The sequence below is a fragment of the Pithys albifrons genome, chromosome 3, assembly GCF_047495875.1.
Source record: "Pithys albifrons albifrons isolate INPA30051 chromosome 3, PitAlb_v1, whole genome shotgun sequence".
NCBI classification, from domain to species: Eukaryota; Metazoa; Chordata; class Aves; order Passeriformes; family Thamnophilidae; genus Pithys; species Pithys albifrons.
Window position 1 is genome coordinate 9,652,236 of NC_092460.1, and position 17,610 is coordinate 9,669,845.

Here is a 17,610-nt window from a genome sequence, read left to right on the forward strand (position 1 = left end):
CAGTTCTGAGAACACAAGCTTCATCTATAATGAGGACATTTGAATCAACTGATTAACATACAAAGGAATGAATTACATCAGTAAGGGAGGAAAATGGGGCTCTAGCAGAGCACCCAAACTACTCTGCAGCACAGACAAAAAGGGTTTGGGTGAGGTTTTTTGTGTGGCTGAGTTTGTTTTCTTAAGTATGAGAGTTCTAAAAGACAAAGGGAAAACACAAAACAGTATTCTGTATTTCACATTTTTATTAGCTTCTTGCTGGCAGGCATTACACTTGGGAATAATATTGCACCAGGCATTAAAAATATGAATTCTACCACAGGGACATTTTGTATTTAGAATCCAATATAAATACTTCTAATCATATTTCCATGGCTACAGATAATATTTGGTTGCTTGATTTATATGCATAGAAAGAAACAGTTGTCATAACTGTAAGAAACTGTACTTATCAAGTACTTTTAAAGGGTGGGATTTGTTTTCCTATAATATTACAATACTGTTTATTGATTTAGAAACTAAATTAGTCTACACCATAGCAGCTTCTCTCCAACTGCATTTTAAATTCTTTTTGTTTCTTGCTCCCCGTGTCATAGCATTAGATGGATTAGAAACCATTTAAACAGAGGTAATTTTAGCACTTTGAGTCGAGTCAGAATTGTGTTAATGACACAAAATACCCTATTGTACTAATTCTTCGGACTCCCTCTTTCAAACAAAAAGGTGTCTTGACTGAACAGGCACATGCATGGTTTTTTTCTGATCAGGACAGAAGAACAGAGCTGCTAGAGAATGAAACTCCTCCAGTCCTCACTGATAAACAATAAATAGTCGTATAAAAAAAGCCCACATTGTTGCTTTAGTCAAAATCCAGACTCCTTGGGTTTACTGTCCAATTAAGTTGCTAATCACTGGAGTGGCTCCCGTGGAGTCAGAATCAGTCATCTGTTTTCCGTGCCAGTCTGCAGAAAGTCCAGTTATGCTCCACTGTGTTCTCACTGGCACGCTCGTTCATGTGATGAACTCTGGTGTTCCTGATCGTGAAGCCTTGCTTTGTGATGTACTCCATCAGATGGACTCGCAGTGACACTTCCTGGTGGTAGTCACATGGCCCAAAAGTGAAGGAAACCTGGCAGTCCCTGGTGTCCATCATGTGCTTGTTCCACCTGGTGAAGTGGTTTGAAATGCCTTCCAGTAGTGCATGGACTTTGGTCGTGATGGTGAGCTGCGTGATGATGACAGCCACTGGGCTGGAGTACTTGGAAAGCTTCCGGGTGCTGGACAGCTCCACCACCTCCTCAAAGGTATCCACAGGATACAGTGGCTTGGGATCATTAAGACACTGAATTAGCGGTTCAATCTGATAGAAGTCCGCTTCCTTCCGCAGGAGGTCAAACTCCTTGAAGTCCAGTGGCAAAGTGAGCTCTGAGGTCCTTAAAAAGTTAAGAACGTAACGGAAAAGTGGTCCATCTCTGTCAATAAAGTAATTGCCCTGAGAGTCCCTGGCAGTGGGGAAGTCTCCCCTGAACATGGCCCCGAGCATTGAGTCAGGATATCTCGTTAGAGTTGTGAGGGAGGTCGTGTACAGGTGTCCACCCACATTTAGCGTGACTGGATCAGTCATCTAGGAGAGAAAGTGCAGAGTTTATCAAGCCACCAAAGAAGATTCGATCACCTCACATGGCAAATACTGCTGTAAAACTGGGAGAGAATCCCAGTTCAAAGCCTGTAACGGGAGTTTGAACCTGAACACATCCAAGCCACCTGGCAACAGGGCACCACTGGCAGCAAGAAAGGATGACACTTAAAATGCAGGACACACATTTCCAGAATGCTTTAGAAATCTTAACAACTGAGCTACTGTCACAGAAGCAAGTTTTGCATTTAGGCAACAAGTTTTTTCCTATTCTACAGATGGGCAAATGAGAACAGAGAGATTTCCTGAAGAACAAGTTAGTCTGAATGAGGCCCAGCAGTGTTCCTGACTTTTACAATCTGTCTCTCATTCTAGAACAAAACCAAATCAAAAACAAAACAAAAAAAAAGGAAAAAAAAAGAAAAATATCAGCCAAACAAGTCTTAAGCCTCTTTTTCTCCCTCAAAAGAGGAAGACAGTGCAAGTTTAGACATAGGACTAAGAGCTCACAATCAGAATAATCCATGCACCAGTTCAGAGGTATCATTAGAACAAGTAAAGAAAAAAAGAACTTTCAGCTTTAAAAAGAAGTACTTATTAATGAATTAGCATGCTGCATAGAAGAGGAGGGCAGAGCACAAATCAGTCTGCACCAGCTTCCAGATAGCACAAGAGGAAGCAACAGAGAAAGCAACATAAATCCCATCTGGCCACCAACCCTAACAACCAGGACTGTGGCCAGCCAGAGAAAAAAGACATATGCATGGCAGCAAAATGAGAAGAGGAGAAAAATAAAATGTGTTTGTCTAGTTTGAGACAAGACTTACAACAAAAAATACTTCTATTTATCAATAAAATTACAAAGTCCTTAAAATCATATGCAGGAAGCACAAACTATTTTCAGCCTTTGTGTCAGGAAAACAGAGTGAGCTCCAGGTGTCAGTTCAGTCCTGGCTGACTGTCCCTGGGAAACACAAAGTTGGGTGCTCCCCACAAACTGCATGTGAGGAGCAGCACTCCAGAGAAGGGAAATAATCTGTTGTAACATGAACAGCTTTCCTTCTCACATGACTGAAGCTCTGGAACTTCACAAGTCAGACCTGGAAGGATTCTAGCTGCAAGACCTTGGAAGCCCAGTTGTACCACACAGCACACACCTGCACAGGCTCACTCACCATATATCCCCGGTCTCCGTTATCCATCTGTTCAGTTGCTTGAACTGTGGTATTCCAAGTCTAACAGAAGGCTGGTGAAAGGACACACGATTCACCTCCTCTTATCTCCCTGCAGGAAAAAGCACACACAGAGAACAAAACATTGCAAACCATCAGTAGCTACAAGAACACCAAGGGGAATGCTTTCCAATTAAAGACAGGCTCTCTGCCAGGACAGCCACAAAGCCACATTAGCAGGAGAATCTGCAAACCCACTTTTCCCTCCTTCTCCCTGCATGCCACCCACAGGGCTGCCTCTGGAGCACTGCACTGCCTGCCTGAACATCCCAGTTTTGTTGAATGACAAGCAAAGTGCCTCTGAAGATAATACATGTCCACAAACTACCCTTTACCTGTGAAATTCTGAGTACTTTGAAAAACAGATGTCATTTTCCCAATTAAAATTTTAGTTAGCCACCATTGAGGTCACACATGTGATCTGTTACTATTAGTCAACATTCCCTTGCTCCAGTTTCACACTGCTCAGAACAATAAATCAAGCATGAAAGTCAATGAACAGTAAGAAGAAAACAACTCTCGCTGCAGAATTAATAATTCAGCAATGGAGAACTACAACTGATAGCAAGAACATTAATCTACAGACAAAGAGCATGAATGGACTTCCCAGACACCTACTCTGTAGGGACAAACCAGAAGACACCAAACATGTTTTCAACACACTCCAACAAAAGCAATTTGAGAAGAGGCTCATGCTGTGACTTCCCAGAAGATGCTCAACTGCTGACTTGCATAACAAGGGGACTGTCCACAGGAGCTCAAGGCAAATCCACAGCCGGGGTTGTGCAACTCCAGCAGGGGGGGAAGTCAATGACCTCAGACCCCAGTGTTGATTTTCCAATGGTGGCCTGTCAACCATGTCAAGCGATGCAAGGACAAGGAAGCCGGTTGTCAGTAAGCCTTTATCCCTACACAGAGCCTGCCTGCCTCTCTGCTAGAATTGCTGAAAATTTAGGTCAGCCTGTTTTAAGTAGGGTACAGCTTCTCAGCTTTGTTTATTTTTACATCTTAACCACACAGTTCCCAGGACTCCTGCTCCCATCCTCTTTACTAACAAACTTCAACACAGTCACCCAGGTAAAGGCAGCACAAAGATTTAGCCAAGCCAGAGCCCAACAAGCCAAACTGAAGGTTCACAGTTAATTCCCAACCAAAAAGGTAACTTGCCCTTCTCTTTCCTAGCAACTGAGTTTGGTCTCATTCAACACAGGCCAAGGCAGCACACCCCACCTCTCTGGGCTCTGCTCCCTGCCCAAACCACAGACTGGGCACAACAGTGTCCAGCAGGTCAGTCCTTCTGGTGCCAGCAGCACGAGCACAGCCCCAGCTGCCTCTCAGATGGATTAAAGAGCACAAAACAAAATCAGTGTATGGAAATTGTGAGACCAGACAAACAGAAGAATAAGGAATACTAAGATACAGAACTAGTCATACCAGGATCCTATTTTTACAAATTAGAGACAGAGTATGCTTCAAGAAAGTACATTAAAGCACAACCCCCGACAGCAGATAAACCTGGAATGCCAGCTCTTTTGCCAACCTCTGTAATTATTTTTTTAAATGCTCACAAATCAAGAAGTGAATTCATTCAGGTTTTCTTTATCTGGAATTGTCACTTAAGTACAGCTCAGTACCTTTCATCAATAGCCCAGACCTTTTAAATTCCAGCACTTAAAGGTGTTATTCTGGTCAAGTACAAGACCAGAGTAACAAGTAGATGCATTAAAATCATATGAGACTGGTGCAGGTTTCTGATATTCAAGGGAAACATTCACTTAAAAGTGAAATGATGCAGCCAGACAGAAACCTCACAAGTAAACATGATAGAAAAGATCTGCAGTCTTAATAAAATTAACTGGAATTACACATCCAGAATATTTCTAACACAGACAGATGTCCATCAGTGTTATTTTAACTGGTGGATATGATGTTACTTTGATCAGCACCGAAGTCCACACTACAGACAAATCAAGACTATCAGGGAGAGAAATAGATGGCACTGCGTGCCTGTGCAAAGGCATGAACTGATCTTTGATCACAGCACTGGAGTGAGTAATTTACAAGAGAAATTATCTGAAACAAACCCAGCCCTCAACACAGAAGTGGCATCAAGAAATCTCAGACCCAGAACCACAAGGTGCACACAAACCTCCCTGGCAAACCAGTGCTGGAGTGAGATGTGCAGCCTGAAGGGAAGATACCAGCAGTCCATCCTAAAATGCCCGAGTATGATCCCAACAATCCGCTGCTTCCCTCACCAGCCTGGGAGCTCTGACTTTCTGGAAGACTTCACAGTTAGAGCAGCTCAGTTTGAGTACAACCTGAGCAAAGGACTCTCAAACCACATCACAGCAAGGCTAAGCACACACACCCTTCGTGACATGTGTCTTTTCAGTGATGTTTTAAAATCTTCTCGAATGGGAATCAGGGACCACCAGTGGGGCTGGGCAGACACTCCATCCACACCCCAGCACAGGCAGCTCCAGCCAGCTCTGGTCCCTGTGCCTCACAACAACGTCCTGCATGCAGGGACAGCCTCACAGACACAGCTACTCCCATCCAGGCAGCAGATAACAGGCAAATGCAGCCACATCCTGAGACAGCCTTCCTTTGAGAACCACAAGAAATACTCATTGAAGACGAAATACAAAGTGCTGACACCGTTTAAGTCAAAGGGAATATCCCTCTTAGGTGGGAGCAGAAGTGCACGGATGGTACCGAGCCACAGTCTTGCTGTCCTTGTGCTGTTCTGTGCAAGGGAGGAGACACAGAGCAGGGACATGGTCATTGTGGCTCCTGCCACAGCCCAGCACAAGCACAGCCAAAACTGGAAAGGCACAATGAGAAGCAAGAAAAGTGATCACTTCATACTCGACACACCAAATTGGATACCTGCATTTATAAAATCTTGCTCTTACTTCATTTATTATGACTCAGAGGATTATAAGGCTGTTTATCAGCAACAGGTAGTGCCACTGACTTCAGCAGGGCTTCTCCCAGCACAGAGCTACTAACACAGAGCCATCCTGCAAGCTGGAATTCAGAGAAAGCATATGAGAGCTGGGTAAATGTCTGTGAGCACACACAGGGGCTCAGGCCAGGCCAAGGGATGCCAGCAGCACTGCCAGGTGTTTGCACTGCTGGGACAACAGGCACTGCATCGGGCTGAGGCCACAGGCTACAAACCACTGCACTGATCTCACACACAGTTACTTGAAGGAGGAGCAGAAATACACCCAGCAGTTTTAAGTCAAGCAGCACAGACCACCTAATTTGCTCTGAATGTTCTTCATCTATTTTTTCCAGCAAAAGAATTAAGGGATTTACTTGTGGCAATAGTCTTTCATGAGCAGTTTGGTATCAATATCACAGCATGAGCTGTTTAACCTCAAGAGTTACCTTTGATTTCTAGGTCAATATAGAACTGTCAGGAATTCTACCAATGGCAGCTTAAAAAAGAGCAAGTTAAGACTTCACTTACACAGACACGTACACTTGGTATTTCAGGTACTCACCCACCTTTTGGGCTCCCTGCCTCCCACACTTAGATCTCCAAAGATGAGAAGAAGCTCCAGCAGTTATGCTGGACAACCTCTCTGTTCCCAAGCCAGTCAGAACATTTGAAAGGCAAGTTCTTACTGTAAATTATTGGTGACTCACCTGAACTGACAAACACTGATCAGCAGCAGGGCTGACTACTCCACCAAACTACAGGACGACAACAGTCTGCAGAGCACCCTCTGAGCTCCAAGCTCTGTGCTGCCCTAACCAGGGGAGCGAGGAGGAGGAGAGCTCTCAAAACAACAATTTACCGAATCTTCTGGCACTAAAGACAACATCTACCATCTTTTACACCTGTCAAATTTATAATGACTAAAGCATTAAATGTTAGCTTGCTTTTCTTGAGTTGTTTTTTACTAATATTCAGTCTGCACCTCAGGCAGGACGGAAAAACGCTCGCGCCAGCCACTCAGCATTTTCACTCCTTTATGTTTAATTGCTTCACTGTAAATTCCAAGCTCCTCAAGCTTCCTTCCCTCCCCCGAGGAGCTCCAGGACATCCTGTTTTAAGTACAGATTCCAAACTTTTATTTTAATTGCTTCTTGTTGGAAGAACCCACAACCCAGTATGTCTTTGGCCCTCCTTTCAGAGAGCCAAAGGAAGACTCTTACATCCAGCCTGGTCCTGTTGAAGCAACCCAAGGCACTCGGGCTTCCCGGACCTGTGACAACAATTGAGTTTTACCCACGTATTTTACTTCTGTGACACTAATCAGTGTTGTTGCCATGTGGAAACACGTCTCTATAAACAGTTTTGGAGGGGGGCGGGTGTCAGGAACACCGAACCTCCCTGCGCACACAGCGATGGGGCTCAGCACACACGCGGACCAAGGATCGACAGCAAGAAGAGGCAGAAACGCCCCGAAGAGCCCAGAGAGGGGCTGCAGCCTGGAAGTGTCCGTTTCCATCACCGAGGAACCAGCGAGCTCCTGGCAAAAGAACTCTCCCCGGGATCAGAGTGATTCAGCAGAGAGGCTGGAAATAAACCCAGGCATTTTGCCTCCCTCTCCCGCAAGTGACCCAAGAGCCCACGGCCTGACCCGCGCCCCCCAGGCAGAGTCCCAGCCCTGCCCCCTCTCCCGGCGGCGCAGCAGGACCCGCTGCTCTCCCCGCCCGGAGCGAAGCGAACAGACCCCGGACCAAGCGCACCAGAGATGCCCGCTGGGCACCGTGGCTCCCACCGGAGAATCCTGCCCGTCCTCTCGCCCCGCCACACCGGGAGCAGGGCCCGGGCAGCACCTGCCCCGTGTCCCCCGCACACCCTGAGCCCGGCCCGCCCCAGCGCTCGCACGGCCCCGCCGCTCCCCCGCACCCGGCCCGGCACTCACGGGCGCAGCTCCCGGCGCTGAGGCGGAGCCCGGCGGCGGCAGCAGCGACGGGGACTGAGCCCGAGCCCCGAGCGGAGCCGCCGGCGCGGGCGGGGACGGCGCGGGGGAGTGTCCTGGCGGGCCCCGCCCCGCCTGTGGGTGCCGGGGCGGGGCGGGCTCCGCAGCGGGACGGGACGGGACGGGACGGGACGCGCCGGTTGGAGCCGCCGGCGGTGCCCGCGGGGCGGGGCGGGGCGGGGCGGGGCGGGGCGGGGCGCGCGCAGCCGCCGCTGCCGGAAGTGGCGGGAAAGGCCGCGCGCGCCGGCTGTGCCTTTGCGCGCGCGCCGCGGAGCTCTCGCGAGAGCGCGCGCGGGGAGGGGGCGGGGCCCGGCGGGCGCAGGGCGAGAGGACACGAGCAAGATGGCGGCGGCTGCGGCGGCGCTGCGGCACCTGGGCCGGGCCGCCCGCACCGCCCCGCGCCTGCACCACGCACCGCAGCTGCAGCACCGCAGGGGCCTCCGCCTGTCCGCGCCCGCCGCCATACAGGTAGCGGGGAGGGCTGGTGCCCCTCAGGGCAGGGCCCGGCCGGGCGGGCAGTTCACCCCCGCGCTGAGGTGACTCCCGGCCGTGCCCCCCGCCCAGTCCGTTTGCCGCTGTCTCGCAGGTGACGGTGCGGGACGCGCTGAACCAGGCGCTGGATGAGGAGCTGGAGCGGGACGAGCGCGTCTTCCTGCTGGGCGAGGAGGTGGCACAGTACGATGGCGCCTACAAGGTACGTGGGAGCCCTTAAAGGGAGCCGGGCAAGGGCCTCGGGCGGGCCCTGACTCCTCTCTCCTGCCCTACAGATCTCCAGGGGCCTCTGGAAGAAATACGGGGACAAGAGGGTGATTGACACTCCGATATCAGAGGTGAGGCTGCCCTGTCTCCAGCCCTGGCGATCCCTCCATCAGCTGCTCCCTGCTCCTTACCCTTTGGTTTCCTTCTCTTCCAGATGGGCTTCGCAGGCATCGCTGTCGGAGCCGCTATGGTGTGTACATTTGCATTCCTTTGCTTCTGGTTTTTAAAACTAAGCTCTTTCTACATAAAAACATGCTCACATATTTTAATGTATGTAACAGGCAGGGTTGAGACCAGTGTGTGAATTCATGACGTTCAACTTCTCCATGCAAGCAATAGACCAGGTTATAAACTCCGCTGCCAAGACCTGTTACATGTCGGCGGGAGCCATCGCCGTTCCCATCGTGTTCCGGGGCCCCAACGGAGCGTCGGCCGGAGTGGCCGCCCAGCACTCCCAGTGCTTCGCTGCCTGGTACGGGCACTGCCCCGGCCTCAAGGTCGTCAGTCCCTGGAGCGCAGAGGATGCCAAGGGTTTGCTGAAAGCATCCATCCGGGATGACAATCCAGGTGAGCATATCCTGGCAACACCTGGCAATCAGTCCTAAGGAATGTCTGTCTTCTTCTCCTGCCCCATTTAAGAGATACGAAAAAGAATTGTTAAACCCTAGAGTGCTCAAGTTCGCTTTACTGCAGCCTTAGGGGACTTAGAGGCACACAGAGGGATTTATCCTTTCCCTGACAGTCACCTGCCTTGCTAACAGGAGACTGGTTTGGTTTGCCAGGTACACAGCTTTAGTTTGGTTCCAACCAGGAAATCAGGAAGCATTTATAAATCTATTATAAAGGGGCTAAAAAGGATGAAGATGAGTCAGGAGGTATTCCTGCATATACAGCACCTCAATGGAACTCATTTTTACAGATTATGAAATTCAAATGATAAATTTAGAATGCTGTTAATTAAAAGCAAGGCAGCCTTTGTCTTTATTTTTCACAAACATGAATGAAAAGGGAGATCCTTTTAAAACTGGAGATTGTACCTTCACTTACTAAAAGTAAAATAGCTGATCACATTTCAGACTAGTTGTAGACAGTTTTTTAAGTGATTCAGCATTGAAGTAAAGACTGATTTATTTTTTTAATCACTTCTGCAAACATCCTGCTGACTCCCTTGCTGCCTGGCTGGGTTTAGTGTATTGAGCTGCTGCAGGACTGTTAATGGTGACAGCAGCCTTGTGCCTGCAGACATACACATTAATCCAAGTATGTTTTCTTCTAGTTGTGATGCTGGAAAATGAATTACTGTATGGTGTTCCCTTTGAACTGTCTGAACAGGCACAGTCAAAGGAATTTGTTATTCCAATTGGAAAAGCTAAAATAGAAAGGCAAGGTAAGCTGAGAATATTTTTGTTTCCTTATTAACTGACCTGCTTGGGGACCTTTTTTAACCTCAGGTGTTTATGATACTGGTATCACAGGGCAGAGAAGATACATTAAATGTTAAGTGTTGAAATGTTCTTTTATCCCAATAGTGTGGTTTCATGTTCTGTTGCACTTAGAGGGAAACATCACCCGATTATCCAGATCTCAGCTGAAACAATACCCTTCTAAAGGATTTGTTCCATAGTGTAGAGCTGAAACAGGTGATGGCTGAAACACTTTTCCTGATCCTAAGTATGTAATTTTTGTGGAAAATGCAAAAAGAGATCACTGCAGTATTTCAACCCACTTGCTCATAATTTACCACTGAATTATGTGAATGTTTGAAAGGGATAACCTGGTAACTGTATCAAATACCTCTTCAGTTCCCCGAATTCAAGGGTAAGGTTTATGTCTTAGCATAGGTCTTCCTTTCTTCCTGCTGTGTCTGGGCTCAGCAGTTCAAATAAATGTAAGGAACTTAAATTTTCAAGGGAATCCTAATGTTACCTTGAAAGGAGCCTGAGGTCTAGAAAAAAGCTTTAAATCTTGAAGGTTTTTTCCTCTTTTAACACTTGTTTCTGTTCTAGGAACTCACGTTACATTAGTGGCACACTCCAGACCTGTTGGCCATTGTTTGGAAGCAGCTGCTGTACTTGCCAAAGAAGGTGTAGAGTGTGAGGTCAGTGGGGTTTCTGTGGCTTTTCTCTTTCCATGGAGTGGGAAAAAAAGCAGAGTGTCTTCTCATTCAGGTTCTGAAAAACTTCAGTGTATTAACTACAGGCTGCTTATATTTATTTGTAAGTGCCTTAACAGCGTGTGCCCTTTTATGTTTCTGAGTTAAAAATGTTACTAAGTCTTGTCTTTGAAGTCAGAACAGAGGAAATTGCTGAAGGGCTGTGCCCAAAGTGGTGACTGGCAGGCTCAGCTCACAGCTCTCACTGTCCCTCTTTCCCCCAGGTTATAAACATGCGAACCATTCGGCCAATGGATATCGAAACAGTGGAAGCCAGTGTGGTAAAGACAAATCACCTCGTCACTGTAGAAGGAGGTTGGCCCCAGTTTGGAGTAGGAGCAGAAATCTGTGCCAGGATCATGGAAGGTACTGAGTTTTGCTCTACATGTTTTGATCTCATTTCCTACTCTAAATCCTGATGACTTCTTGATAAAGGCAGGCAAAGGCAGATTGAGGGGTTACATCTGAGGAGCTGGAACTTGGCTGTCTTGCTGCAGGGATTTTTACAGGGTGGGTGCAAGAACCACAGTGCCTGCAGATAAACAAGCAGGAGCAGCACTCTGGAGTATTAGAGCTACAGGAACAAAATTGTTTAAATAGAATGAGATCCAGAAACTGAACTGAGAGAAAAACAGAGTGTGTGGCAACCTGACCCTGTCTTCTGTTGCAGGGTCTGCCTTTAACTACCTGGATGCTCCCGCCGTGCGTGTCACTGGTGCCGATGTCCCAATGCCTTACGCGAAAATCCTAGAGGATAACTGCATACCTCAAGTGAAGGATATAGTGTTTGCAGTGAAGAAAGCTTTGAACATATAAGTTGTAAATACATGTTTTAAAGTCCTGCTTTACAAAGCATTATTGGTGTTGGACAAGTTGTATCTATAACTGCTGTTACATAAGCTACGTGAACTTTTGTACAGTGGGGAAAGTATAGTGACCTCTCAAATTATTTATGTATGGGGTTACCCCTAAGCCACACTTCATATATGCAACAATGTGGTAATGCTTGTTTGTTCAACAGTACAGTTGAGTTAGTGCTACTGTTTGTGGAGAAATCCCATTCTAAATTCAGTGAGGAAAAAAATCCTTCATTTTCGCTTGGTTAGTAAGTACCAGAGGAGCAGTGGTTGAGTGCAGAACTGCAGAAAGCAAGAGCAGGCCCCCGTTGCTGGATGGCTCTAGGAACCCATGGCCACAAAGCCTTTTAGAAGGGAATGATCAGCCTGGATGGTAAAGCCCTGCCTGCCAGTGCAGCTCTGCACAGGGACTGTGGCAGCCCACGGTATGGGTTAAGAGGCAGTGACTGTGTTTGGTTTGAAGAGCACTCCACACATGCAGAAAGGCTTCTGCACAAGAGCTTAAATAAAGATCCTGATCCTCTTCAGTATGTGATGGCAAACACTACCTAACTTCCTGCCACAGACAGTGATAAAAAAATGCATGTCCAGATGCTTGGCTTTTATGGTTCAACTTTATGTGGGTTTCTTTAACTCCTTGCCTGGGCTACAATAGCACGTTCCAAATAGTTCTTGCAGTGCAAATTTGTGTTCCTTTATTCAGCTGCACTGAGCCCAAGTCTGAAGCAGCAGTTGAGTAGATTGTGTGTGAAGAGCTGGGGAGCAGTCACAGCAGCCTTTTGGCAGATCACCACATGCCAGGGTGTGCCTGAGGGCGAGTCCTGCCAGGCGGGAATGCTCTGCCAGGCTTCCCTTAGCAGCTTCTGGTACAGAGGGAAAGCTGCCTTGAGCCTGTGCAGCGGGGCCTGCTCTGCACTCCAGGTGCTGTGGCTTCCCAGGGAACAGGAGGAGTGGACATACCTCTGAACAGCCAGAAGAGCTCAGGTCCTGTTTCAGGGAAGGGCCAGGAATACATTTCAGGGTATTCCTTTTAGCAAAGGTGCTGTAGGTTCTTAGGAAGTGTGGCTGGCAGGTGCCAATCCCAGCTGAACATACCCAAAACACACTGCTGAAGGAATTCCATTAATATTTTAATAAAAATGACTGAATATCACAGGTTACATGAAACTTTGTACAGACATTCTCTGCATAGTAACAAACACTGATGTACTTGAATTTTAAAAAATGGATTATCTATAATCCTTTAAAGTGCAATTTGTTTAAGGTTTTAAATCAAAACAGATCTTTCAATAAAGTTTAAACTGTAGAATGAACTTGAAGTAACTTTGCTTTTAACTAAATCAAGAATAACATCCCAGTGCCCTATTAATTCCCACTTCAACTGTTTCTTCATTTAAAAACACTTTCCCCTAGAGTTGCCAGTAGGATGCCCATTTAAACAAGCTTAATGAGACAGCATTTTAACTCCACCAGCAAATATGGTGGAAATAAGATTTAATTCTCCAGTTCCCTCCCCTGTGCAATATGCTTTATGGGTTGGAGAGGTTGGAGTATCTAAAACAAAACTTGTTGATTCAATTCAGCAAGAATTACGATATGTTACAAGTGCATGAAAAGAGCTGAAAAACTGAGCAGACTAAAACTACATCCCTGTAATTTGAGAAAAGGGGTGGAATAGAGCTAGGAAAAAATGCACTAATTCACCATCATCATGGTCATTCCCATATTCAGATTTTTATTCAGCTGTATAGAAGCTGCTGTATCCCTGCAACTGTAGCCAGAGAACACAGTTCTTGAAACCCAGTAAAGAATGGAGTACTTAGCATGGCAAGGCAATTCAGGCAGGGCAGTGCTGCTGCTCAGGGAGGGCTGGAGTCGGGGAGAACGGAGCTCCAGCGCGATCCGTGCTGGGGGTCAGCACAGGAGGGGGAGAAGGAATTCAATCCTGGAGTGACCAGTGGCCTCAGCTGATCCTGGGAGCGCTGTAGTCACAGGTCTGTATTTTCTTCAGAGTTCCTTTCTGAAAGTTTTGGATGGAGCTGAGCAAGGCTCCCCGGCTGGCACTGACGGGCGGCGGCGTTGGCACCTCTGCACTCGGGGGAGGAGCTGCTGGTGGCAGGGGCGGCGGAGGCGGAGCTGGGGGTATGGACGATGCTCCTGTTGAGCCAGGGAGAGAAGATGCAGTTTGATTATGCCAAGGATGTCCTGCCACAGAGGGCTGTGGCTGCTTGGCTGGGCTTCAGTCCTGCACTAGTCATGTCATCCCTTGAATGCCAGTGGAGTGTGAAGAACAGAACAGATGGAAAATGATGCCAAAGTGATCAAATCCCTCTATCTGCAGGTGAGTCATGTCATCTGAGATACCTGTGAAATGAAGCCTGAAGGGCCTCAGCACTCAGGGATGCAAAACATGACTCAAATGTTACCTTCTGAAGGAAATGGAGATCACTTAATGGGACTTCCCAGCTCTTGTTTGTCCCTAGTGAAGCAGTTTGCATTTTGGGACATGAACAGTAACAAAGACGGTAAGGAAATTTTACTACCTGTTCTTATTTCCTTAACTCACTTTAGATTATTTGAAGGACCACATCACTGTAGTATTAGTGGTGACCATTTTGCTTATTTACACTCCTTTTTTTAAAATACTAACTAACTGCAGATAGAGTTTTCTGGAAGTGTTTTACACTTCCACAGTTGACTTTATTCCAACACATTACAAATGCTTGTTTGACAGACTGGAGGAACCACAACACTGTCACACACACCCCTTGCCTGCCTCTCCTGTTCCTTTGCACTCTGGTCTTTGCTCTCTATCCCAGTCACATCCACTTTGTGCTTCTCATCATTCCTCAGCCTCTACATCCTGACTCCCTGGGAAGCCAGAGCCCACAGCAGTGCATGTGGGGAACCAGTCCAGCAGCGAGAGCCTGCATGGAGGTGCTTCCTGGCTGTCAGATCCAGACAGGTGGCCAGACAGCTCTGCCAGACACCCTGGTCTTGCACAGCTCTGCTGCTGCACATTGCACCGTCGTTTCTACACAATAGTAATAAATTAACAGCAATAGGCCTATCTTGTCTCATATATTCTGGAAGGAGTAGGGGCATAATGATTAGAATCTTAGAAGTGTTCAGCAGTGAATTTTAACTCCATCACCTACATCAGGAGTTGTTCCACATTGAAGACTTGAGAGACAAGTGGCACCTGTAACACTTGTAGCTCTAACCTACAGAGAGGAATATACTGGTATGTGGGAAGAACAAGGATACTGGATAAAGCAAAATGTGAGGGCAACCAAGAGACTGTGGTTCCTGAAGGAGAACTGCTTGCTCTGAACTGAGCAAATACCAAGCAGGTATTATAAAGGGCATTATGCCACACAGACGCAAGAGGTATTTGATGAAGGATAAAGCTCAACTACAGAAAAAAAGCAGACAGAAGTTCTCTGTGCTCCATTTCTCTCTCAATTCCTAACACTTGTTCTCAGACTACCAGCTAACAGTAAAAACATAAATGCTGTTATTAAGCAGTTTCACTAGATGAAAGATGTAACTAAAAGCTCCCTCATCTTCTGTTTGTACCAGTCTTTGAAGAGAGACTTCTCCCATGTGGAAGCAAGCTCAAAATGCAGAATATTAACACAAAGCATCCAATTTTGCCTGTGTACATTAATATGTGCTGTGATTGTAGCACTTCAGCTCTTCAGGAGAAATTCTCATTGGCATGAAAGCCTTCTGTGAAAACAAAACATGGAAGTACATATTGAGCTCATCTTCACTCTCTTCCCTTCCAGAGGAAATACTCAAGTCTTAATAGAAATAGCAGAGATCAACTGAAAAAAATGTAATGTTCCTGTTGCACAGGATCAACTGTTCTCTGAAGTAATCAAAACATAACACAATGGCTGCACAAACTGAAATAAGTTGCACATTGGGGCCTTCTAAGCCGAATCTGCTTTTTACACTTGCCAAAGATGTGAGTGAATTTCCTATTAGAAATACCAGAGAGCCATTCCCTGGGTCACAGTCCTATTTCTCATGTGGATGCACTGCCAGGAAAGCAAATGCACCTTGCCAAAGGAAGAACAAGACCAAGAACAGTTCAAGTAACCATTTTATAGTTAATGTGATCAGAGCAGAAGCTGTAGGACTGGCACACCAACCTGTTCCCAAAAGGATCAGGTGAACTGCTCTAAGAGCCCCAAGAGCAGCTACTCTGAAATGCAAGAACTGCAGAGAACAAAGACAAGATTTTTGTCTGGAATTGCAAGGTGAGGCTGAAGAGGCCATGCAAGTACTTGTACCAGAAATGTTAGGGAATGACCACCAAAACAGAGGCCAGGACTCTGAGGGAACACAAATACAACAGTAACACATCCAGATGTTTGACAGAGAGGGGGGGCAAAAAAGACATAAAATGCTTGGATCACTATTATGAGGCCAAGATTCCATGTGTTATCTTCAAATTTTGATCCAGTTATTTTACAAGGAGGGTAGAATAGCCAGGAACTACGGGAAGAGGTGACTTTCCTTCCTGGAAAATTGCTGAATTCCTCAAGACTCACTGAAATTGAGCTGCTGACAACACACAGTTAAACTCTTGTGAGACTGGTAAGTGAGAATGACACTCTTACACCTGAGCTTTGCCTTAAAACATGAATACACACAGGGCTCAGAATGGTATCTGACTGGCCATGAGCATTACATATTGAACCTGGTAATTAAGAGCACAATTCCAAAGATCTTCAAATCCCTTCATTTCAGGTAGTCTATCCAAACCAAGCTGTCCTTCCTTTCTTGACATGAGTGGTGCAAAAGACATCTTAGTTCACATACATGTACTCATACGCAGTTACATCTAGAGATTAAACTGTTCTGCCCAACAGTGAAATACTTTCCTGTATTTACTAGAAAAAAACCACTTGAGACTCAAGTGTTCAGTTATCACTAGGCCTTCCCAATACACATGTTGGAAGACACGCATTCTACTCATTCATGCAGTTGTAAGAATAAAACACTCAAACAAGAACTTACCAAGGGTTTTTACAGGGACATTTTTGTTAAAAGAGTGTGTTAAAAGGAATAGGAAGTAAATCAGATGCTGTAAACTTGATGCCTGAATTGAAACAAAAACTTAATTATGAATTTAAAGTGACAGTCATTGTGCAAACAGCATTAAAAACTTGGCTGAGAATGGAATGCGAACAAAGAAAATCATTTTAGTGAGTTTTTAAAGATGCTGTATTTCATTAAATAATCTGTAGGAACGTTCAAGTATTTTTCTTCTATTCCCTCCCAAGACTAAGCAAGTTCAAGATTTGCATCCAAGTTTCCCATTGAGAAACAGAGCATCTTTAAAGAGATAAATCAGCATTAGCTTACTTTTCCGAAAATTCACGTTCAAAATGATGCATGCTCTATTGAGGACAGCAGAGAAAGAGAGAGGACACAAGTTAATCATCTGGTTCTCGTGTCAAAGTAAGAAAAACAGACACTGTTAGCTGAAAATAAGCACAAACATCAATACATTCTTATTCACTGACAAATACGAGGACAGTGGATTGACTATTCCATATACAGTCACACTACTTTGTCCAATTCTGAATAATGAACCACTATTTTCCATGCTCTAAGCACTATTATACTTGATCAACAAACACAACACACATGCTTTGACCTGCACATGCCATAATTCAAGCTTTACAGGATTAAAGTGCATTTAGAGAGATTTAGCAAGAAATCTGCAGGAAGATTAGCCACAGAAGACGAAATCCATTCAGTTCAAGGAACACTTCCTGCTGTATTAACACCTGTATTTACATTTATGGGTCAAAGACACTCAGGAAAAGCATTTCCTAAAGCATTCAAATTGTGTCACAGAAAGGTGAAGGGCAGGCAAGATGCACCATATGGGTGCACTGAAGGATTCAGAATAACTGGCACAGAAAAAGATTGTTAAGTTCAACTCTTTCACTTTATTCCTGCAGGGAAGGCCAGGAAAGCAAAAGTCACACCCTACAAACTTTTCTCT

At 46.0% G+C, this 17,610-nt stretch overlaps 3 protein-coding genes across 8 annotated transcripts in view; 1 reads left to right on the forward strand and 2 right to left on the reverse strand.

The window, feature by feature from the left end:
• Positions 1 to 227: 227 nt before the first annotated feature.
• Positions 228 to 7,972, reverse strand: KCTD6 (potassium channel tetramerization domain containing 6). 2 transcript variants are annotated; one of them, XM_071550354.1, is made up of 3 exons: positions 7,758 to 7,972; positions 2,812 to 2,920; positions 228 to 1,624 (listed from the first exon to the last, which is right to left on the reverse strand). In XM_071550354.1, exons 2-3 carry the CDS (start codon positions 2,836 to 2,838, stop codon positions 938 to 940), a joined length of 714 nt encoding a protein of 237 aa, XP_071406455.1. In that variant the 5' UTR covers positions 2,839 to 2,920; positions 7,758 to 7,972; the 3' UTR covers positions 228 to 937. The 2 variants fall into 2 exon arrangements, with proteins under 2 accessions (XP_071406455.1, XP_071406456.1); XM_071550355.1 differs by lacking the exon at positions 7,758 to 7,972 and adding an exon at positions 6,388 to 7,495.
• A 131-nt stretch (positions 7,973 to 8,103) lies between these two features.
• On the forward strand, positions 8,104 to 12,895 carry PDHB (pyruvate dehydrogenase E1 subunit beta). The gene is made up of 9 exons (XM_071550361.1): positions 8,104 to 8,282; positions 8,401 to 8,508; positions 8,582 to 8,644; positions 8,728 to 8,763; positions 8,855 to 9,140; positions 9,850 to 9,960; positions 10,580 to 10,671; positions 10,950 to 11,091; positions 11,396 to 12,895. The coding sequence occupies exons 1-9, from the start codon at positions 8,157 to 8,159 to the stop codon at positions 11,539 to 11,541; spliced, it is 1,110 nt and encodes a 369-aa protein (XP_071406462.1). The 5' UTR covers positions 8,104 to 8,156; the 3' UTR covers positions 11,542 to 12,895.
• PXK (PX domain containing serine/threonine kinase like) overlaps positions 12,692 to 17,610 on the reverse strand; it is a 35,688-nt gene continuing 30,769 nt past the window's right edge. For 2 of the 5 annotated variants that reach the window (XM_071550359.1, XM_071550358.1), the window contains exons 18-19: positions 16,614 to 16,695; positions 13,652 to 13,739 (exon numbers count right to left, since the gene is read on the reverse strand). In XM_071550359.1, the coding sequence (XP_071406460.1) occupies positions 16,640 to 16,695 (56 nt within the window). In that variant the 3' untranslated portion in view covers positions 13,652 to 13,739; positions 16,614 to 16,639. Of the gene's footprint in view, positions 13,740 to 16,613; positions 16,696 to 16,961; positions 16,997 to 17,610 lie in introns of those variants that run through there. The other 3 variants (XM_071550357.1, XM_071550356.1, XM_071550360.1) reach the window with 2 other exon arrangements.

Coding starts and splice junctions, on each gene's coding strand:
- PDHB (XM_071550361.1), top strand. CDS start 8,157: ATGGCGGCGGCTGCGGCGGCGCTGCGGCACCTGGGCCGGGCCGCCCGC. Junction 8,645..8,727: donor TTGACACTCCGATATCAGAG/GTGAGGCTGCCC, acceptor CTTCTCTTCCAG/ATGGGCTTCGCAGGCATCGC. Junction 9,961..10,579: donor AGCTAAAATAGAAAGGCAAG/GTAAGCTGAGAA, acceptor TTTCTGTTCTAG/GAACTCACGTTACATTAGTG.
- KCTD6 (XM_071550354.1), bottom strand. CDS start 2,838: ATGGATAACGGAGACCGGGGATATATG. Junction 1,625..2,811: donor ACGGAGACCGGGGATATATG/GTGAGTGAGCCT, acceptor TTTCTCTCCTAG/ATGACTGATCCAGTCACGCT.